Source organism: Lepidothrix coronata, unplaced genomic scaffold (assembly GCF_001604755.1).
Source record: "Lepidothrix coronata isolate B3197 unplaced genomic scaffold, Lepidothrix_coronata-1.0 Scaffold5, whole genome shotgun sequence".
NCBI classification, from domain to species: Eukaryota; Metazoa; Chordata; class Aves; order Passeriformes; family Pipridae; genus Lepidothrix; species Lepidothrix coronata.
The window spans coordinates 11,004,431-11,028,072 of NW_016690185.1; the positions used below are offsets into that span (position 1 = coordinate 11,004,431).

Consider the following 23,642-nt stretch of genomic DNA (forward strand, 5'->3'; position numbering starts at 1 on the left):
CCTGGTGCTCACCACCCAACCTCAGCAGCACCTGGCGGGACCCTCGAGGGCCGCACCTCCCCCCTCCCCGAAAAGTGCAAGAAGGCATTATTTTTGAAAGCGCCCAAAATAGCGCGCGTCTGCTGCACAAGTCTACTTATTATTCCTCCAGCGTCGGCAGTGAATCAGGGGGAGGATGCACCTCCGTCGGAGCCCTTGCCGGCGGCCGCGTTTTGGGTGAGGGCTATGCCTGCCGCCGGTCGCCGGGTGCCGGGTGCGGGCGGCCGGGGCGCAGCGGCAGCGCAAGCGAGGGAGGAAGAGGAGCCGCGGCGGCGGCGGCGGCAGTTTCCCCTTTCCCCAGCCCTGGCTCCGCGGGCGCATGCTCACTGTGCCCGCAGCCCTGGACCATATTTGTCAGGACTACTCGAGAGACGGAGAAAGAGAGAATTTGGGGGGGTAAGGAGCGGCGGGTTCCGATCTGATCCGCAAGCCGTGTAGGGAGCCGCGATGGCAAAGGCTGGTGACGGGTTTTAATTTTCCCCTTAGGTGAGGATGAAAGTTAGCGAGAGCGCGAGAGATAAAGGGAGAGACGCACCTCCTCTCCCTCCCTTACGAAACGTATCTGGGGAAGGGGAGGGGGGCTTCTCCCCCACCACCTCGAGCAGAAAGGATGGAAGTTAATGCCGGGGAAAGTGGGCAAGTGACTCGCAAGTGGCTGGGGAGCGGCCGAGGCACCGGGGATCTCACTAAATCATAAGTGTACGAGTGTGAAAGAGGAACAAAAGAAAGAGAGAGGTGCCTGGTATTTCTTTTTCTCTTCCCAAACACATGAAGGGAGTACATGTATATATATATATGCGCTAAATATTTATATACATACACAGGCACGCACGCAAGTATGTGTATGTACATATATATATATATATATATACGGGGGAGGGAGCTGTGGAAATGTGTTTGGGGGGGCATTTTTTTTTAGGGGGGGGGAGTGGGTTCCGAAGGGAGGGGGAAGGGAAGGGGAGAGACATTTTGCAGACTTGCCCCACCAATGAGCTTGTCAGTTGGCTCCATTTAATGACACTTACGGGGCACCGCCGCGCTGTTGGGAACAATGTGATGCGGGTGCCGCGGCCGGGCGGCGGGGGGGGGCGGCAGGGGGGGCACGGGTGTGCGTGTGCGTGTGAGCGCCGGGCGGGGAGGTAGCGGAGCGGAGGGAGGGGGCTCGCTGCCACCCGAGCCCCCCCTCCCCAACCTCGGCTCTTTGTTCGCACAGGCTGAAGGACGGGGAGAAGTGCGAGCTGCAAGGGGGCAATGCGCAGCGGAGTGGGGTGCGAAAAAGCTCCGGGTTTTTTGGTCGGAAGCGGCGAGAGGTGGCGGCTGCCGGGATATACCGGTTGAATGTGCCGTGGCTGCCCGTGTGCGAAGGCCTCTCCAGCGCGCAGCGGAGAGTTTGTATTTTCCTTCGCTCCTGCACTTTGTGTGATTGTGTGCGAGAGATATTTAAAATATAATCATCTCCCAATTTCCGCCATTTTGGGGAAAGTTTGCACACACATACACATACCAAAAAAAAAAAAAAGCGCAAGCTTCTAGCAATTTTTTTTTTTTTTAAGAGACGAAAAAAAAAAAGTCTTTTGCTCGAGTGCTCAGTTCCTGCCTCTGTGCGGTGCGTGCGCCGCGCTCGCTGCGGCAGACATGTGAGGCGGCGGGGGAACGGCCCCTGCCCGCTCCGGGCTGCGTGCGGCGGCGGGGGCCGGCGCCTGTCACCGCCGCCGGCTCCGCGGGCTGGCCTCGAGGGGTACCGGGGGCTGGCCCCGGGCTGCCGGCCGTGTGTGCGAGCGCACATACACGTGAGTGCGTATTTTGCCGACGACGAGGGCGGGGAGGGAGGGGGGCCAGGGGCAGGGAATAGGACGCGGCTTTTCTGTTAAGTTGCGCGCTCTCGCCTGAAGTGCGGCCGGGGTGGGGGAGCGGCCCCCCGCGCACATGCCTGTCTCTCGTTCCCCGTCTCCGCTGCCGGTGCATATAACAACAGGATATAGGCACACTTGTTCTCATTAACGTGTGTGGGGCGCTGTTTTTTCGGGGGGTGGGGGGAAGGAAAGCGATTTTTTTGGGGGGGGAGGGGGGCAGCGGCGGCCGACGGGAAGGCGCTCCTGCGGAGCAGCCGCTCGTTCCCCGTCTCCGCTGCCGGTGCATATAACNTGCATATAACAACAGGATATAGGCACACTTGTTCTCATTAACGTGTGTGGGGCGCTGTTTTTTCGGGGGGTGGGGGGAAGGAAAGCGATTTTTTTTGGGGGGGAGGGGGGCAGCGGCGGCCGACGGGAAGGCGCTCCTGCGGAGCAGCCGCCCGTCCCCGGCCGGGGCTGTGGAGACGCCGCCGGGGCTGCAGAGCCTGGGGCGGGGGGCGCCGCGTCGGGGCCGCAGCGGCGCCCGCTCCCCACCCCCATGTTTTTTCCCCCTCTCCGTCGGAGCGGGCGCACGCGAGAGCGTGAGAGAAAAAGTTGCAGCGCGGGGCCGGGCGCTGGCGGCTGCGGGGCCGGGCGGGGGCGAGCCCTCCGGGGAGGCGGCGTGTGCCGGCCCCTCCCGCGGGAAGGGGAGACTTCTCCGCCGAGGGATGCCTGGAGATCGGCTGCGAGCGGCCAGGGAGCGAGCCCCCAGCAGTCCCCTAGAAAAAAAAAGAGCTCGCCCCCCTCTTTCTCCTCCTTCTCCTCCGCGCGGGGGGAGGGGAGGAGGGAGGAGAAGGTAACATTTTTTAATTTTTTTTTTTTCCTTTCCACTCGGAGGCAACCTCCTTTTCCCGGATCCCAGTCGGTGGAGGGGGGGGGGTGGGAATCAAAAAAAAAGCGAAAGACCCGGTAAACAAGCAGAGTCCCTCTCTCGTTGTGCAACTTCCTCAGGAACACTTAACACCCAGTTCCTCTCCCACCCCCGCCCGCACCGCGCTCGCCCCCACCGCCACCCCCACGCCGGGGCAGGGGGGCACTCTTCCCCCGCTCCATTTAATTGCCCGGGGCGGGGGCGAAGGAAAAAAGGCAAATTCTGGAGGGAAGCGGAGCGACTCGAGAACCGCTCTCCCCGAGCGCTGCTCCCGAGGAGCCGGGCGGGCGGGCGCTTTTGTCTCGGCGGTTCTGCCCGAGCCTGGAGAAGACGCGGACCTGAGCCCGGGTTTTCTCCAGAAAGTTTCAAGTGCAGCAAAAACACGCCGCAAAACTGGCCAAGGAGGGACCTCTGCTGGTAGGCCGCGGGCTGCCGGCGCCGGGGAGCGGCGGCCGCGCCCGCCGGGCCTCGCCGCAGCGTTCTGGCTGCCGCGCCGCTCCGCCGGGCGGGCGGGCAGGCGGCCGGGAGAGCGGGCGGGCCGGGCGGCTCCGGGGCGGCCGCTAACGGAGCCCGCCGCTCCCGCCGCTCCTGCCGCCCGCGGGCACGGCCTGCGTGGGGAGCGGCGGGGGGCGCGCCCCGCGGCTGTGCCACTTGTCCCACTCGAGAGCGCGGTTTGAGCCGTCAGGGTTTTTAGGTTTGAATAACGCTTCTTGGAAAGGAAGCCCCCGGAGATGCGGCAGTCTCCCTGGGGGGGTGAGGGTCGTGGCCTCTTCTAGGTCTTTTAATTACCTGTGCTTAGCAGCGTGGTGTGTAAGCTTCACAGCTAAAGGCAGCATGAGTTAAGTTGTCAGTTTTGTTCTGTTTTCTTTCTAATTTCCTCCGTGTAGCTGAGTGGCATTGGACTGATCATTTTTGCTGTTTCTACTTATGAATGGATGCTAAGTCGTCGGTGCTAAAAATCAGGTAGTGGTGAGCATAAAGCTCATGATACAAAAAGTTCAGCATATGCAATTTTAGGAAGTAGTCTATGTTCAGGATTGTAACATAGTTTTCTTAATGCAAATTTTAAAGCTGTTCAGGAAACTGGTGCTTTTTACCAAGGAAGTTATCATGTTCCCAGAAGTTTATATGATGAATATCTGTAAGAGAGAAACTCCCTGAAAGTAGTGGCTGAAGGCAGTAAAGCTTTCCATTTTATTCTGGGCCGTGCCAGGTGTACGTTTTTTCTTGGTGTTATTTCAGCAGCTTTGGCTGTGGTCGAGTTGGTCTTCTTGTGAATGGTGCTCTAGTAAAGGTGGCTGAAGCAATGGTCTTGGATGGTGTTTGTTGTCAGCTGGGCAATTGCAGTGAACTTGGGTTTTGTTTGCTATTGTGGTGTATGTTTCACTCTCAGATTAATGAATTTAGCTAGAGTGTTGCTTTTAAGTTTCAATAACTTTAGAAAATGATTGTGATGACTCTTTTTCTTCTGACTTGTTGAGTTTTGTTTGGCATCACCTATTCTGTGAAGAGAGATGGTTGATTTTTTATGGGCTGTTCAATTTACTGTCTGTGTTTTTTAATACTGCTGTTAAGTGTGATGGTAGATTGTGAGTGATGGTGTGAGGAGTCAGTGATGAGTTGGCATGAGGCTTACTGAAGAAAGTGATAGCATGTGTGTAGTCATAGCTTGTTAGTGCTCCAGTAGTAGGACTGCTCATTACAATGGGAGATACCAGCTCTTTATGAATTGGAGAGAAGGGAAAGTCTATATATGCAGAATTGTATTTAGGCGCTAGAGAAGGTGAATTAATTGTTTAAGAACAGCAGAGCTCATGGAAGCTGGTAAGAACTGTCAGACGAGGAAGAGGAGGGTACGACAAACAAAAGGGACATTCCGATGTGTATTGAATTAACTTGGGGTAGAAATTAACAATTTGAAATAGGTCAGGTGATACTTGGTGTGAAGATTCCGTGCATCACAGTTCTTCTCAAGAAGGTGTTTCCACAGGGGAAGGAAGTAGGCACAAATAAAGGCAGAAGTGTTCGGTAACTTTCTGTGCCTAGTTCAGGCAATTAAGAGAATTTAAGACAAAACATTTCAGAGTTGTTATATGCAACTCTTAATCTACTCAGATAATAAATCTCAACTCAGGCCTGCACAGACAGTAACAGAAATAAAGGAGTAATGGTTGCAGAGGAAATACTTATTTGGTGTGAGGTACAGGCTGTTAATAAACAAGAAAAGGTTATGACTGGTAAGTTTCATTAGATGATGGGATAGCTTTCCTGTTGGGTAACTATTGTTGTTATAGTGTTTTGTGGATATTTGCAAATGAAGTAGTAGAGGAAGGCTGTAACTATTACCTGGTCTCTAGCAATGGTACAGCAGTACCATGTTAGTTTGCTGACAGAGACTAGACTCGAGTGAAGACAGCAAGAACCTCCCTTAGCACAGCATTTTGTAATGCATTTGTGACCAGATTCTTTCTTTGAGGGGAAAAAGGTTTAAAACCAAAGTATTGGGAACCAGGAGTAAGCACATGCGGTACCCCTGGAGAATCTAACAGTCAGAAATGTAGCAACAGATAAAATAAGAGGAAATAATGCTACAGAGACATCAATAGGAACTCTGGTCCATTTTCTATTCCAAGTATTAAGAATGGCAAAGAATTTTAACCTGGGGTCCCTTTGTGAATTCTTAAAAAAGCTATGTATCTTATCTTTAAAATAGCTTACTTGTAATAAACTTCATGAACAACAGGCAAAGTAGTGAAATTTACTCAAACAGCTTTTCAACATGCAGAATAGAAACATGGCAGGACTAGTAAAGTAGTTCCTAAGCAATGAAAAATGAGATTTTGAGGAAAATGTGGAATCTGCAAATACTTCTTTTAATGAAGCATTAAAATAATTGCACCTTTAAACAGATACAAGAAAAAGCACATATTAAAATGCGGTGGGTAGCATCAAAGAATTTTACCATTTCCTGCACTGTTCCTGTTGTGGTTGTTTTTCTTTAAGTGAAGAATTTGGTGCAAAAATATGAAGGGTGAGAAAGAGGCAAGCATGGAGCGTGCCCAGCTCAAAGAGGGGATTGCGAAGCAAAAAGCAGGGCTCGCCCCCAGTGGGTTTACAGTCAATTGACTTTGCTTTTGCTGTCATTATGAAGCAAGTTTACTAGTGTCGGCAAATAGAGGGAGCTTACACTGCAAGGGGTAATTCTGCTTCATGTGGCTTCAGCAGTGTAACAAGTCAGTGCTGGTAGTATTCACATTCTTACATGTTAAATAAAGCTAAGCTGAGTATCCACTTGTCCCCGGTTCTAGAAGTTGGTGTATTTGCAGCTCTGGTACACTGAGTTGTTCCCTGCAGATCCATTTTATTTTCCTAATTTAATGGGTAGGGAAAATATGTCCTTTTAGCTCATGGGTGCTACACCAGGCAGCCTTGGAGATGTCCAAAATAATTGAATACAATATTAGGACAAAAAACCTCATCTGTTGCCTTGGTGTCTGAACACTCATCAGTGCTGGTGTCACCCAGCACTGTGGGGAAGAGGACCCATGGCTCAACTCCATAAGGACATCGCCTCCCTTGGGACCTCTTTTTCCCTTGGACCTCACTCTTGGTGTCATTTGCTGAGACCTCCCCTGGCTCTACATGCCCAGTTTTGCTTCTCGCAGGAGCTGTCAGCTGGGGAGACGATCAGTATGGGGCAAACCTGCTAGGCTCTCTTGTCATGGTAGCTGCAGAAATCCTTGATAGTAGAAATAAAAATACACAGGGATGCATAAAAAGAAAAGGCAAATCATTGCAGACAGGTTATGCTAATCTGGCATAACCAGATGACTGGTGGCTTTACTGCTGAAATCTCTCTCTGCTGCCCAGTGACTGGTATTGAGTTGACCCTGCTGATTAGAAATTGTATGGACATATCACAGTTGGCGTCTTAGATTTTAAAAGTTTGGACAGCTGTCAGGTAGTTTTTTCCAAAGCACTGACTGGAAGAAAGAGTCCTATTACTACTTGCTGATGTATTCAGTACATAACCCTATAATTATTTCAAAAACTACTTGTAAGTTTAATTGGCATATGCTATCCTGTTTCTTTGCTTTATATCTTTAGAGAGTCTTTCACCTGATGAAACTATTTCATTTTTAGTGCTGTTACTCTCAATAAGTATTTTTTCTGTGAGTACTCACTTATTGTTGAACCACTTGGTAAAAATGAAGGTTTTTCAAAAGATGTGTCTAATCTTATTTTATATGCTTGTTTATTTAAGTGAATTTATTACATAAGTCTAAAACAACATGTTGAAACACTAACATACAGCACACTTCTCTTCTGGCTGTGAAGACTTAGATACAGTTATATCCCTAATAATGGATTTTGGAGATGCTTTTGGATAACGACTGTTCCAAGTTCTTCCTTATTATGTCCTTTCCTTCACATCAGATGGCAGTGACAGGCATAAGGACAGTATTGTAGTTACTTTGCTCCATATTCATGTAGCATTTTTACTACTTCTTTGGCAGTGCAGTAACAGAAATGATAGCAGATAAAATCATTATGGAAGGAGTTATACTAGTTCAAAGAACTGCATCAGAGCTTTAAAAACAAAAATTAAAATGAGTAGATAAGACATTCTTTAGTGTTCTTTGTACTGAGATTTAGGTGTGTATATTGCAATGATTTCATCCTTTTTTAATACCTCATTGCCATAACAATTTTATTGGTCTGTATCTCCTTCCTCATTATCATTAGTAGAGGGATATAGCTCTATCTTTTATCTGTTTAAACTCAGGAAACCTGGAAACAGATATTTTGTTAAAAGTATTTCCTTTTAGTAAGTTAATTTCTGTCTGCATTGCCCTGTGACCTTTTCATCCCCACCAAGAACACTCCTGAAGGCTGCAGAATGTGAAAAATACAGATTATGCCTTTGACTTTGAGTAAATTTTAAAAGGAAAGCAATAATGAATACCTTATAAAAAATTATATCATTATTGCTGTTTGTTACCCAAGCAAAGTTTCTTAGGTGTAATTAAGTTAGAATTTGTATGTTTTTTTGAGACAAATATGCCCTGAACATTTCTGTTACCAATTTTTTATTTACTTTCATGGTTTACACCCTGCTTAAGTAGGCTAGGCTCTGAGTTTTTTTCCCCCCATGTAATTTTCATGTCAATAACAAGAGTGGCACAGTCAGAGATGTCAGCATCTGATGGAGCAGCTGTCCTGTCTTGTGCTTCTTGCTGCATGGTACAGCGGCTGCTGTGAGGAAACATTTCCACACAGCTTCTCGAGTCTTTTCCTGTCTTCTGTCATGCCTTCTGCTGAACTCATTGCAACATGTTTTCTGTAGTAACTAAACACAGGAGGGTTGAGTGAAGTGTCCTCTAAACAGGACAATAATTTAAGATTACTTCAGTTAATACAGAACACAACTTTGTGTTTGCTTATCCAGGCTAATCTTGGGAAGCTTGTTATACCAACATTCTTAAACCAGCATGTTTCATGTCCTTAAAACTTCACCGGTGTCGGGAGAGATCCAATTTTTCAGCTACTCTTTAGCGACTTGGGTCTTGTGTTCTCGAGGGAAGGCCTGCACCTCTGCCATCTTCCTGTGGTTCAGTTTGGTGGAAGCCTGCCTGAGTTGGTCTGCTGCAGTGCTTGATAGGCTGGAGCTCTGCAGTGTACTGTGCTCTCAGATAAAGCAGAGATCCCGAGTTTTATTGCAGGAACTGCCCTGAGGTAGGATGGTAGATTTTGTATGGGAGTCATTTTAAAAGATGAGATCTATGGCTTTGGGGAATTTATCAGTTTGCACTGAATTTGTTTAGATTTATTGAAGTTTTTTAAAATTTTGTGCATTGACGGTATGGTTTTCTCATAGAGAATTACTGAAAGGTGGAGAAGACACATTGAATCATGTGGTTCTTCCTACTTAAAACTTGTCATATGAAATACATGAAGTTTTCTCAAAGAGCCTTCTGTGAACCCTGTCTGTCATATGAAATGAAGAGGAATGCAGAAGCTTTCACTCTTAGCAGTGGATACTGACTGAGGTCCAGCTCCTCTTGTTGATATTGTGTAGTTACTGTAGTGTAACAAAAGTACCCATGGAGTAAGATGTTGCTCAGGATTTTGAAGAATTCTGCTAGAAATGAGGAGGAAACCAAGGAGAAATACAAGGGAGTTCACACTGTATGCCCAAAACCAGAGTAGTATCTGTCTGTAGTGGTGGTGTTACAGTGATTGGTACAATTTTTCTGATAAATACAATGTAAATTCAATTATTTTTCATGTAACAAAGTTAACTAAGCATTTTTCTGTTCTAACTTTCACTAAAAAACTTCTAGACTACCTGAGTTTACTTCTGCTTGGTTTGCATCTTTTTCTGTTATCTGTGAGTGATCAAATACCATTTTTTCTTTTTCTTTTTTTTTGGGGGGGGGGTGAAAATTCAGGATATTCAGAGAGTATTAATAGATATTTGTAGATTTGGGCAGTGGGACCTATGTTAGAAACTAGATTTTAGAAAACAAGGTTAAGCACTGAGGAAGCTCATTATCTATTTGAAAGTTCAGAAAGTTTAAATTTCAAAAAGTTCGGAAAGTGTAAATTTCAAAAGGGACAAGCTTTGGCTACTAGTTCACAAACCAATGACAGAGCTAATTTTGCCGCAAATTATTTCACCTGCTAGGCGTAGTGCAGAAGTTCTTCAGAGACAAAATTAGTGAGTCAGATTCTACATTGAACAAATGGTAAATCTGGTGCCAGGCCACAGATTTAAAGATTGCTGGGTTTGTGAGAAGTGGAAAGGAAAAGCTGGTGGTAGTCACAACTGGCTGCTAGAAACACCTGCAATTCAGTGCCGCTGGTGTCATCTTTGTGGCAGTGACAAGCAGTTGGCCAAAGCCAGGAGTCAGAGACAAGTGTGGTATACTTCTGTTGCTTGTGCATATATTTTACCACAGAAGGGGATGTCCAGATCCACTATTTCTGAACACAATATTTATTTTCTCTCCCTTCACTGTTCCGAAACAGAGGGATCCAGTAGGATCAAGTCTTGCAAAACACCATTTTTTTCTGGTGTATATGTGCTTTCCTATGTGAAAATAGATTTTTACAAATGAAATTTGAAGTCTAGTGAAACTGTAGGGAAACAGATAAAGAATATTTGAGTGCCCTGAGTCAGACAGGGAAAATGACAGTTTCAAATTCATTTTGAGATTCTCATTTGAACTTGAGTAAAGCATTCACGTCAGCATGTTATCCAGTATTAAGGAAATGTGGTTCTGTTAATCAGTCCTTAATTTATTTATTATAGGCATGCACTCATGTCTTGCCTTTCCCAGAACAGATGTTTTTCTTAGGTGTACTTGAAGTATGTTTTCTTCATGTCAATTTACTTGCAGGTTGAAATTTTTCTTTCCTCTCCAATACAGCCTCATTGCCTCCTAGTGTGTGAAACAGGTATTATTTTCAAAGTTTTTAAAAGATTTTCCCTTGCTTTTATTGTATCAGTGTATATTATCACCCTTGTTATCTCTTGTCCACATTGCCAGTGTGCAGAACGAAGCATTTGATAATAATCTGTGAAATGAGTTGGAAGAAATCTGGCGATATAAGCATTAAACCACGTACAGAATTTTCAAATTATTTATTTATTTATTTATTTTTAGTACATGCATCATGAATGAATCTGCCTCTAGTGGAAATGGTCAAGAGTTTGATGTATTTAGTGCAATGGACTGGAAGGATGGCATAGGTACTTTACCAGGAAGTGACCTAAAGGTAAGATCTGTGATTTTTTTTTTTTTCATAAGCAAAATAAAAATGTTAAATGACAAAAGAATGCATTTCAAAAGCTGGTGTGTAGGTATCTGCTTTTATGAATAAAACATGAACCTGCGGTTCTGAGTTAAGAGACTTACGTTTTAGCTCTGGAGTTCCTTGATTCAGTTTATGGCGCTGGCACAGACAGCCGACATCCCCGTAGGAAGGCATAAATTAGCACTGCCTCACTATGTAGACAGAAGTAATCAAGTGCACAAAATCCCAAAGAAATCTCAGAAGTGTGAAAATTCAGTCTACTTAAAGCATTATATTACTGTATCACTAAGAATCTTCATACTGTCATTGACTCTCATGGTCTCAATTCTTAGTTCTTTTTATTTCTAAAAATAGTTTATTTTTGCTGTGCTTTTGTCATGTGGGTGCCTAGAAAAAATGAATTAAGTAAGTGCTTCTGAGCTTGGTAGAGTTTAGAAATTTGAATTGTATTGGAATAGTACTTTTAATTATATTTTTCACACTGGTGGTGTTTGAAGTAAATTATAACAATTTTGTTTTGTTTTCAGATTTTTTTATTTATCTCTTACTTTTTACTGTGTCCTCAGAAGGTGTCCTTTGCTGTGTTTGCAATTTTGATATTAGAGACTGTCTTGCACCTATTTCCCGTTGATTAAAATCAATATTTTCATATCGTTCCATTTAGACTAACACTGATGAGGCTTTCTCATAGTTTATTTTTTAAAACGAATCTCACAAGAAAACATGTGGCATTTAAAAGAACTTTATATCTTTTGGTGCCTGATAGGATTTCTATTGTTGAAGTGAAGAGTCAAAAAATGTTTGAAATTCAGGACAGACATGTTGCAAATGTGTTTTTGTGTAGGTGTTTTGTAAGTTGTTTTTGTTTGGTTTTTTGTGTGTTTGTTTTTGTGTTCATTTGAGTTTTTTTTTAATCACAGAACAATAGAATAAATTCACGGAATAATTTTCTTTGCAGGGGACTTCAGGACACCACCCAGACTAAGTAACCCAGACCTCAGGGTCACCTCAGGGCGAGTTAGATCAGGTTGCTCAGAATTTGGTTATCTCCAGAGTTTGATACCACAATCTCTCTGGGCATTTTTATATACTTATAGTAATTTTTTCCTTTTGTGAGTACTTTGTTGGAATTTCCACTTTTGTAGCTTGTACCACTTCCCTCTTGTCCTTTTACTGTGTGCATCTGAGAAGAACCTGGCTCTATCTCCTCTATAGCGTCCCATTATCTACTGGAAAACAGCAGTAAAATCTCTCCTTGTCTTAAGACTGAACAAATGGCTTCACTCAGCTTTTCCTTGCACATCATCTGCCACAGTCCCTGCTTGTTTTGGTGCACTTGCTCCAGTATGTCAGTGCCTTTCTTGTACTGGATGCAGTAGCCTGCATATGGTCTCATCAGTGTTAAACAGAGAGGAATGATCTGTTCCCTCGTTCTGCTGGCTGCCCTCTTGCTCAGGCAGCCCTGGGTGCTCGTGGCCACTTTTGCTACCAGGGCACATTGCTGACTCATGTTCAACTTGTAGGTTTTCTGCAGAGCTGCTCTCAGATAGTCAGCCCCTGGGCTGTACGAGTGCATTCAGATGCTCTCTTCCAGGTGCAGGGCCTTGTGTCTGCTTTGGTAGACCTTCGTGGTATCTTGTTAGCCAGCTTTCTTCAGCGTGTTGAGGTCTATCTGAACAGCAAAGCTGCCCTTCAGTTTATCAGCCATTCCCTTCAATTTGGTGATTTGATTTTGCTGCCCGTATACACAGAGAAGCCTTTTTTGTTGCTTTTGCTAGTTTATTCTTTGGCTGAGCTTTGGATTTCCTAATTCCATCATTGTACACTACAGCAATATCATCATACACCTTGTCTGTATAAAGTTACTTGTTTCACATTCTGCTTACCTTCCTTTTCTTTTGAAGTAAGTCAGAAGTCCCTAGTTCATTTGTGTTCACCTTCATCCACATTTGCTTAACTTCTTGCACATTGACACGCATTATTCTCCTGGTGTGAAGTCCCTGGAGAGGGAGACAAATTTCCTAGGCCTGTTTACCTTTTAAAGTGGTCTCCTGTATGACCCTGCCAAGCAGATCTCTGAACAAACCAAAATATGCCTCTTCTGAAGTCCAGTGCTGCTGTTTCAGTGTTTGTTTTGCTGGCTGTTTTCAGAATTTCAGACTTCACTATCTTATAGTGATAGCCAAGACTATCACCACCCTCCACATCCCTGAACACTGCTGTATTTTTTTAAAGGCCTTACAAATTTCTTTCTAATTTAATAAGCAACATTATGTGAAAGGCAACCGTAATATTGAAATGTTTGAGCAATACAAAAGGGAACAATGCAGGAAAGTATAATAGTCTCATATAAATCACAGGTTTGTGCTTTGTTCAGTTGTGGTTACCCTATGTCAAAAGAAACAAAACAGGAGCAAAGGTTGAGTAATTAATTAGTAGAGAAATGGGAAAGTTTCCATGTAAAGTGAGGGAAGGGACTGGGAAGTGTAGCTCAGGGTAACTTCAAGAAACCACGTAAGAGGATTCTTAATGATGTCCTGTTCAGGAAAGCATAAGCTTAATTTTAAGGCTACTCTTCTGTTTATTTGTTTATTTATTTTAATTTGGAAACAACCATACATTTGATTTTTAGAGATTTTTTCTTTGGTCCATGCATTAGGGAAGGCACAGTCAGAGCTGCAATAGTTATCTACTCAGAATAATGAAAGATACAGAGTATTGGCCAGGCAACTCCTTCTCTTTGGGTTATTGTTCGGAGGTTTTTTGTTTGTGTTTTTTTAAATACAGAAGCAAGGGGTTACTGGATGAAATTGAAATGGAGCCACTTTAAGACTGACTGAAGCAAGAATGTTTTCCAACAATGCCAAATTAGCCTCAGGATGTAGCTGGACTAGAGAGCATTAAGAGTCAGTGAAAGACTAGATGTTTACATAGATACCAAAATAATTTGAGCTGTTAGAATAGTAAGGATTTTTAAGCTTTTATGATAATTGTGACAACTCATATTTCAGGGCTGCTTCTAAATATTATGGCTAAAAGGGTGACTAAGCACTTGAAACTATAAATGTGATCATGGAAGATATGTTATACTCTTTGTGAAATTCTCAGAATAGAGTTTATGTGGATGATTTACCAGAACTGTCCTGATCACAGATTATTTTACTGTTTTGTCCTGAACCTAAAGTAGATGACCTTACATAGCAGTAACTTCTTGTAAGCTTGCATATAAGCTTTCAAAAATCATAATAGACTTGTTCTAGCCTGTAATAGTCTTAAAACTAAAGGTGTCAAACCATTGCCATGTATTTACATTGAAATGCAGTTGAAAAATCTGTGAAAGCATGTAATAGCAAAATACAGAAATCCAAATATTCTATTTTTACAGCTTGGTAATACAACGTCTGAGGAGTTTTATAACAAATAATAAACAATAGCTGAACTATTCATTGCAGACAATGTATTGCTCAAATTCTTACATTTAGTGTTTTCTCTTCCTAAAATGTTAGGGCAAATTGTCTGTGAACACTCAGATTTGGTAAACTTAAGAGGATGTTTTAAGTTAAACCTGTGCCATGTTGAAATGTTGCTTTTTAATGTAGGCATTTTGGGGAGTTACCTACTTGAAGTCCTTATTTTTAGTCATGTAAGTCTTGTGGCATTTGCTTCTCTTTACTGCTTGCATGTGAAGTTTCATGCTTGTTTTAACATACGCATGTTTTAAGAAATCTCTTTTCTTGTGTGCTATATTAGTATCCAGCCTGAGATTGTCAGGCAAGTATATATGAACAACCATTCTTCTGAAGAACCACTTCATTTTTGTGAATATAAGTTCCTGAATAAATAGAAGTCGGTAAAAACCTATTGTAATAGTGTTTCTTGAAACATTTAAAATTAACTTTTCTCAGTATTTTCTTATCATTGCTTAAATCTAAATCATGATACAGAAGAACAGCTAAATCAGAAATAGAAACTTGCATTATTTCTTTTTGTTATAAAGTCCTGTGGGCAGTTTCATGCCTACCAGACTTCACTGATAACCTGCACCAGGGGGCACTCACTTCCCAGTCTAATCAAAACAAGGGAGCCAAATCAGATACCAAATCTCTCTTCTCAGCCATACTGCTATCTCTTATGCCTGCATCTGTTTCTACATTGGTAAAATGCTGAAAATGTTCTTCCATGATTTTGAACACTGTTAATTGTTAGTGTTTTGTCACTTGTAGTTGGAGAAAGCTGTGGAAATATATTCTCATACAGATTTTGTTAAAAATCTTCAGCAAATAGCTAACGCTTCTTGAACACTGCTTTGAGCGTGCTGCGTGAGAGATAAATAGTGAGTAGTTGTAGAAAATGCTTGAATTTCAAATTACACAGGGAATAGGGAGAATTAAAAATTGTGCAGTATGATGGACCGAAGACTGAGAACAAAAATGTTAGCGCTGTATATTAGTTCTTTCAAGATGTTTAAATAAAACAGAAAACTTGAATTCCAGTAGAATTTAAAATAGTTTACAATTTACAGAATGCCTTCATGTGGCAGGCTAAGTAATCTATGCTCATCTGAAAAACATCAGTGCTAACCAGTTACTCTGCGTGGTGTGAATGTAAATGTGAAATACTCCTCTTTTCTCTCTCTTTTTTTTTTTTTTTTTTTTTAAATCTCTGTGCTGAGTGCACACAGTAACACCATAGCTTCAAGATTTAAATGTACTCATTAAATTGAAAAAGCTGTAATAATTTACAGTCACTTCCTACTGCAGTGACAGAAGTTTATGAAGTACTTCTTAATGCATTTTCTAGTGCTGTGTTTGGAAAGTGAGCAGTAATATACTACCTGGACTGAATTTTGGTCATTATTTGCAGCTTGCAAATTGTGGTTGAACATAAAGAAAAAAAATTAAAATTTGATGATGAAGAAATTAGCCTGTAAATAAAGTTGGGCAGGAGATATTGTAGGAAACCAACTCTAATAGTGGAACGTGAATGGTGGAATAATGGTCAGTGGTGTTCGGTGTTTCCAGCTGTGCTGTAAAGAAGGACAGTGATTCAGAGTGCTGTGTTTCTGGGTGCAGGGGTGCAGCAACTCAAGGCAGTAAAGTACATTCTTCCACCTGCCTTTTATGAAATTGTGTTGAAGCTTGCTTGAGATAATTATGATTATGAGAACAACTTATTTCTCTTCTCACATTATGAAAATATCAGTAGGGTCTCAGGTGATAAGTAAGTACAGTGCTTTTTCAGTGCAAAGGTATTTCTGTTCTCACACGGTGGCATGTGCTGTACTTTGAGTCTGGGAAGGCGTTTCTCTCTCAGGGAGAGTCCTTGAGGGTGTCCACAGGAAATATCAACTACTGGGAACTAGTTAAATCACTGCCTACAGTGGGCAGGTGCTGTTTCAGAGAGAAGGTAGATTCCCTTCAGGGAAGGTGGTAAGGAGTAGTGCAGAAAACAGAAGGCAACGTAGAGAGGACTTTCTGTGACCAAGTGTGAGCTGCCGCAGATGTATCTAGTGGCCTGGTCTTTTCCACATGAAGTTGACTTTATTATGTTGCAATCTAGTGCAATTAATTAGCTCACGCTGTGCTTCATTACCATATGTTCTCGGTTAAAACTTTGCATTGTCATAAGAGTCTACCTTATTTAAGAAAAGAAAGACCAAAAAGGAAATTTCACTATTAAAATTGTTAAAATTCCAAAGCCAAGAAATGCTGCATTTAGGTTTGCCTTTGGATCTTTAATTGGGTTTCCTCATGTGTAGTCATGGTAGAGTCTTCCCTTAAGTTATCACATGTTATTTTACCACAAAATCTGCTGAATCATTTGCTGTAGATGCTGTTAAACATGTAAATAACTAGGCAGAGGGTTTTGGGGTGGAAAAGGGATAGTTTTGTGATTAGTGCTGATAAATCCCACATAAGAAAGCTTCGCACTGCACTTGCTTCTACCACAGCCTTCCTGTGCAGTGCTGAACAACTCACTGGAACCAAAATTTTGGCAGATAGCCATTCATTTCTTATTTGTTGCTAGCTTGAGTTCCCCATGAGATATCAGCGTTTTGTATGTAGAAATATTCTGGCCAACATAATTCAGAGCCAGGGTTGCTTTGTAGGTCAACTTCTGGATCAATAAGCGTCATCTTGGCAGACCTTGACTTCTGGCTCTGTTGCTGATTTATGTGTCACCTTAAGAAAGTCTGTTTAGCTGCAGTTTCCTACTCAAGTGGAGATAATAAGGCAGACTGAGTTTGCAGTGCAGAGAAGTCATTGAGAAGCCCTCTGGTACTGAGATAATTCTTGAGCACTTGGAGTGGGATGGGGGGGTTTGGAAGAGCCTGAGGAGTGTCTAAGAATAAAATAGATAAATATTGCTGCAGACAAGACTGAGGTATTGGTGGTTTGCAGGGGAAATGTCAGTCTCTCTTGCTAGAGGTATATATTTTCTGATGATATACCTAAGCTTTCCGTTCAGAAGAAATGAGAGAATGTTCCTATTATTTTTATTTTTGGAAGGATATAATTTGATAGTAATCCCTTCCTGCTTGTGCCTGCCCAGATAGGAAAAAACCTTTCCTTCTATCTGCGAATTGCTCTCCTTCATTACTTCAGGATTAGCTTATCACAGTGTTACTGAAGCATCTTAAAATCAATCTGATATTGGTGGAAGTGCTTGACTTTCTTGCTGACAACATCATTCCAATGAGTGGGTCTGGCCCTGCCCATTGGTTGTGGTGAGGAATTTATTCCCTGCTGATTATGTTTTAGGGAGCCCTAGGTATCCTGGGATCCTACTTTAGTTGTTTGTCTTTTGCCATACTTGCAGAGTAGTAACATGCAGGCAGGATCCCTTCTCATCATTAAGGAAAGGGAATAGTCAGGTGCAGGAACACATTTCCCTAATCTCTATCCCTGAAAGAGTAAAAATTTTGTGTCGAGGCAAGTGTAAGGGGTTACATGTTTACCCAGTGCTTTAAAATAAGATGGGAGCAGAGGGATGAAGAGCTAGGAAAAGGTTTCTTTTGTTGGTTTTGGTTTTGGGTTTTTTTTTTTGGTAAGTGACTGAGAACAGAGATTTTTGTTTCAGGAATTATTTTGCACTGCATTGTAACAGTAATTTCTAGAGTACCTAAAGCTTTTTTAGGTACATTCTTTTTGTTGTTTGTTTGGTTGGTTTTTTTAATAAACAGTCATTCTGCTTTCAAACCATGTAAATAAGATTGGCTTTACCACTTGAAGAAAGTATAAAAATACCAACAGCTGCCTCATTTTTCTGAATGCTGTCCAGCCCCTGCCTGGGGCAGGGGTTCTGTGGAGAAAATAGTATGTGATTGTGCATGTAAAGACTGTATCCACACAAAGAGAAGAGGGGACTGGTTGAATCGACAAGCTCTGGCATTTAATAACTTATTCGACTTAAGTAATGTATAAAAAGTAGTTTGACGTGTAGTGGGATGTGTTTGGACAATGCAATGTCTGTAGATGACTCCTTTGCTTTAAAGAGGGGAGGGTCTGTAAAATGCTAGAAAAGCTCGGATTTATCTGAACAGTCCCATGGAAACCACTGTGATTAAATGGTGATTAATATCAAGAATGATGATAACTGTTTGCTAACCAGAGGTCAGAGTGTAGTTCTTGGCTTATATCGCTGGAATCTCAGGTGTCAATCCTCTGGACAAATTGCTTTGTAATTCTGCTACTTTAAGTTTAGCTGCTTCATAGGCATAAAGAACATTTATGCAATTTACTTTTTGGATAATAAAAATTTTGCAGGTTTCTTTTAAGCTAGTCTATGATCACACTGTTGTGGGGTCAAGATATGTTTTGTTGCTGAAGTTAATGTCAGAATGCAGCAACAATTGTCCTTATTGCAATGAACTCTTTGTCTTTATCTTGCCCAGTAGATGGTAGTGTTGGCTAATTTTTCTAATTTATTTTAAAGCTGTGCATTAACATATGTGGGTTTTTTCTTCTTTTTTTGGTCCTTTGAATTTCAGTTGTTCTTCCTTTTTCTTCCTTTGTATTTGTCTGTTCTCCCAAATAATAATTTTACCTTTTATAAAATGATAGCAACTCTTATTCTGATTTGAAATCTGTAGGAACTGATGAGATGCTCTACTCTCTTAAGAGGGCACAGGTAACAGCAAACATTGATAGTCTGGTCTTTGTTGCTCTGAGTTAGACACATTCAACAGTGAGGACTTAATTTGTAACTGGGATGTATATATTTGTTCCCAACAGGTTTGAGTTTGAGAATTAATCTGCAATATGATAGACATTTTGCATTGTTTTAATTTTTTTTAATCCCACATAGAGACAAGAGTATTTTTATAAAATGTAGAGAAAGATAACTGAAAGCCCTTTTAACACTTAATTACGCCGACATGAAACTACAGAGTGTCTTCCAGCCAGCATGTTAAGGCAAAGAACTTCCATTAGAAATAGAAATGTTCTAAAGCCACTAGAGGAGAGACAGCAGCAGGTCCACCTTTGGTGTTATGCTTAGTCATATTCACTGGGAGAATGGATTTCCGTGGTTCAGCATAGCACATGGTGGGCAAAGAATGACAGGCTGAACAAGAAGAAATGGAGCACCATTTTCATAAGAACAGAATAACTTTGTGCTTAGCTAGTAAAATCAAGTTTGAGGGGCTACATAATTCCTCGCTTTATCGTATACTGAGAAAATAATTAAGTGTTAGGGTACTAGAGCTGTGTAATCCATAGGGTAATGTTGGCTTAAGAAAAAATGGGTATAAACTGACTATGAATACATGGAAAGTAAAACATGAAAGGTGTTTTTTCAAGAAAAAAATGTAGGAATGGACTTGCAGTAGAGACACTGGTAACAGAAAATCTGGCCACTTCTCCATTGCAACTGAAACATTTTTGGGATATTTTGTGTGATACTGTTACCTGCAGTGGACAAAGGCTTCATATTAGTGACTTAGGATAGATATTCCAGTCCTGTGTAAATTTTCATGCAATTATTTTTTTGAAAACGCTTATTGATAGTAATTTTGGTCCCTGTAGAAAAACTTAGTATGTGGACAGACACAATTGGTTCAGAAAGTATTTATAATGTTTGATTGTTAAGCCTTGGCTTCCCTCAATGTGTTCGTTATCTGTTGAATGAATATTAAAATGTTCCTGGAGATAAAATGTTCCTGGGGATAAAATCAACAGTCATATAAGCTGAAGTTTTAGTATATCAGGGCATTGTTTCCTGAGAATGTATGAAAATGTATCTCAAGTCTGAATGGAAGGAATCTTTTTAATGATGTTTAAATGGAAGCTACTGGGTTTGATCCTTGTGGAAACTGCAGATAAGGCAGCTAAGTAAGTTCTGTGTTGTATATTTAGCCACTAACAGTTGGACTTGTCCTGCCAACTCAGTTACAATATATTTGTGTTAAACAAATGGCAATTACGTGAACGTGTATTTTTGCCCTTGTTGCTCACCTGTATGTGAAACTTTGTAAGTTAAATTTTCTATCCAAATGTTATATTTATTCCTGTTTATCTTACTGTGGATTTGCTCAGAAAAACTGTTGAGGTTTCTTTTTCTTCTTTTTTACTCTTTGATCTTTTAAGACCGTTGGTTCCCTTGAGTGGGACGGAGAATTATCTTAAGGGGTTACGTAAAATTTGCAAACAGGCATTTGACAAAAGTCAAGTGGATGAAATTCATACCCAACAAGCCTTATAATTTATTCTCTTTAAAACATTGAAGTGACAAAAGTCAGTCTTCTTTGTGAATTTATTTATAAAGTACTTGGTAATGGTCTGACTTTGTTTCTGTCAATGAGAATTTTACTGTTTGATGCAGTGAAGACAGATTTAAGGAAAATCCCTCCAATGCAAATTTATATATTTACTTAAGGAGTTCTGTGATTTGAAAGCAAATTTTTACTTCTCAGAAAGCTATGGATCCATCCTCAGAAGTTAGCTCAATGGCACTGTTTCTTTCCCTCTATGTCACCTGCTGTGAAATTGCAGACTGTCAAGACACCTAGGGAAGTGTATGGGAGAACTGTTCTTACTGTATTTTGGCTTGGAGGAAATATTATGACAGAGCCTTTACTTCTAGATTTTTTGTTGCTTACTTTTGAGGTAGAAGAGACTTACAAGTATGTTGAATTTTTTCATAGGCACATAAACTACCATTAGCTTAGATTTTTTTTTTTGACATGCTTCCAACAGTAGACAGTAGTTGACGTGTTGCTCTGACAGCTCTTATCCTATGATGGCTTTATGCAGCATGCTGCTTTGTACATCTGTTTATCCCGTTCTTAAGCAATTAACCTTTATTACAAGTTGTTAGTTGTTTTTCCTCCCCAGCTAAAACTGGAGTATGACTACCAGGTCTGAGGCATTGTTCTGGTTAGCCACGAAAAGCTTGGTGTGCACCTTAATGGTGTGCACCTTAATGCTGACGCTGTAGCTGGGGAAGTAGGGAGCAAAAGCAGATGTGAATTCAAATTTGCATGCAAACAGGGGCTGGAGGCCTCTGACTGATAAAGGGGAGGCTGCAGGCAAAAACAGGAGTTACAGTGGTCAGTGAGTGACCCAGTAGGACTGTTGTGCCCTCCTGCCTGCTAAGGCAGTAGCAAGTTGTTACTCTCCATCACTGAGACCAACTTAGTGTGGTGGCCCAACTGTTGAAAAGCTTCTCCTTAATGGCTACCATTAACAGCCTCCAGTGAAAGAGTAGCTGGGAGCAGCCATCCCTGTGGTCATCTGTCTTCCATTGCTTGGTGCCTATCAGTCAGCCCTTCAAAGCCAGAAGGGCATCCACCTATTGCAGAGGCAGCAAAGCACCAATAGCAAAAAGGAGCTTAACCAAAATAGGAGCAAGACTGGAGTGCGTAAGTCAGCTGTAAGACACAAGGATCCTCTTCTGAATGGTAACTCTACTGCTTTTCTTTGAGTGAAACGGCATGAATGTCTGTACACAAACTGGAGTATGAGCACGTGGTGTTTACTGCATTTGGTCGCATTTTGAAGTTGAACTCATGGTCTTTCAGTCCAGATGGATTTGTCAACAGCTTGTCCATGCTTTTATACCTATTGTGAGCATAGCTGATCACAAACAAAAATCTTTGCTCCAGATGTGCTATGACTGTGTGAGGGCCTCTTCTTCCTCTCCCTTCCCTCAGCTTCTTATTTCTTAGCTGTTCACATTCCTTAGGACCTGTTGACTCTTTGCAAAAGCTGAGACTGGAAGGACTGTATTAGTGAAAGCACACTGCTGTGGTATGTACATTATGGGGCTCACCTTTGCTTTCAGCCAGAACACCTTATTTTCAGTACTGTACCGTAGTGGGGTCCAAAGTGAGTGGGAGTGATTCATTCGACAGCCTCTGCAGGTATGGAGAGGGTCAGTGTTGAGCCAGGCAGTTGTTCCCCTTCTCATTTTCCCAAGGTAAAGTTGCCTGACCAGGGAAAAATAGGCTTCATGCCACTGACTTGAAGGAGTATTCTCTTCAGTGTGTGCTGCGGAGCTTTGAAAGCCACTCTCAGACATCATTTTCCCTGTTGAAAACTGTTGGTGAGAGTACCTTACTGATACAGACCCGTTCTGTGGCAAAGACACCTCTTTGCTGTTCAAAGCAAAGGACCAGGGACAAAACACTGCCTTGAGTTGAACCCATGTAACCAACTGGGTCTGCAAACCACATAGTGATTAGGAAGCTGAAGTTATTTTCATGTGGTAGTGCTGTAATCACTACTACATTGGGAAGAAACTTTTCTTCTGGCAGCAGGATGGCTTAAAACTCCTGGTGCTCCAGTGTAAGCACAGCATGAGGGGGTATTGTTGAGCCTTGCTTCCAGCTTATAGTAATATCACATTCAGCATGTAATTAAACAGCTCATAAACTGCCTTGAGATGTTTGTTTATGTGCAGTTTATAGTGGAGAAGTACTGTGTTTTTGGAGGATGCTGAAATTTCTGTGCTCTGAAGCATTCGGTATGTGATGTTCAGTTCCCTTTTCCTCAGAAAAAATACTCAGTGTCTGAAGTGCATTTTGCTGGCAATAAAAAGCATACAGTTAGGGGATGTTCCCATGAATTTGTGTTGCTGATTTTTTTGATTTTTGTGTGTAAGTTAGATATCTATCTGTATGTGGAGGCATCTCTATCAGTAACTATTGCAAATAAATATTTTTAGGTACTGAAATTGCATTATGCCTGAAAGAAACAAGAATGGCTTGTTTCAAATTCCATGGGGATAAGTAGAAACACATAGAAAATAGGCAATATGTTGAGGACACCATGTAAAAACTATATTGGTGAATGGAAGCAGACGCTCCAAGAGACTTAGAGTAAATTTTTGCTGTGCTCTATGCCATTTGTTTTATCTTACAGTTTAGAGTCAATGAATTTGGGGCCCTGGAAGTGATTACAGATGAAACTGAAATGGAAAGTGTTAAAAAGGCAACTGCTACCACAACCTGGATGGTTCCAACTGCTCAAGAAGGTCAGTTAAGAGCCAGTAAACATTTTCTGTGGTAGACCGTACTTTCTTTAATATATTAGCTTTTCTTAAAGCTTTCCCCCTCTAAATAAAAAAACCAACTTACTTGCTTTAATGGACAGAGTATCTCTGGTGATGTTACCTGTTTCTTGGCATGTGAACGCATTTTAAGTTAAAAGGAAATAATTCCACTGTTAAACATCTGAAGTTCAATTACAGCCACAATTTCTCCTAATGGTAACTTTTTCTAAATTTAAAATCCATATTTTCCCTCTATTTAATTAGCAAAATAGTAAATTTCTTTAAATTATTGAGAATTTTTTGGAGGTAATTTTTGTTGAGCTGGTTTTCCAGACTGCCCACAGACTTACTAGAGTTCATTTGTGACCAAAGTACTGTGCACTGCAAACTGCCTTCACATGATATTGGCTGCTGCTCAGCTGCTACCACCTATGTCAGTGTTAGATGTGCAGTGTGTATCTGCACAGTTGCCTTGCTGCTGCTGACTGTGCTTTCTTACAGTATTAAAAGCGTGTAGTAACAGT

General features: G+C 41.9%; 1 protein-coding gene across 6 annotated transcripts in view; it reads left to right on the plus strand.

Annotated features, from left to right (window-relative positions):
- The first annotated feature begins 358 nt into the window (after positions 1-358).
- The window catches only part of L3MBTL3 (l(3)mbt-like 3 (Drosophila)), a 78,306-nt gene continuing 55,022 nt past the window's right edge, over positions 359-23,642 (plus strand). Inside the window, exons 1-3 of one of the 6 annotated variants that reach the window (XM_017829725.1) lie at positions 359-435; positions 10,476-10,587; positions 22,989-23,100. In XM_017829725.1, the coding sequence (XP_017685214.1) occupies positions 359-435; positions 10,476-10,587; positions 22,989-23,100 (301 nt within the window). Of the gene's footprint in view, positions 526-1,742; positions 1,834-2,562; positions 2,731-10,475; positions 10,588-22,988; positions 23,101-23,642 lie in introns of those variants that run through there. The other 5 variants (XM_017829741.1, XM_017829734.1, XM_017829750.1 and 2 more) reach the window with 5 other exon arrangements.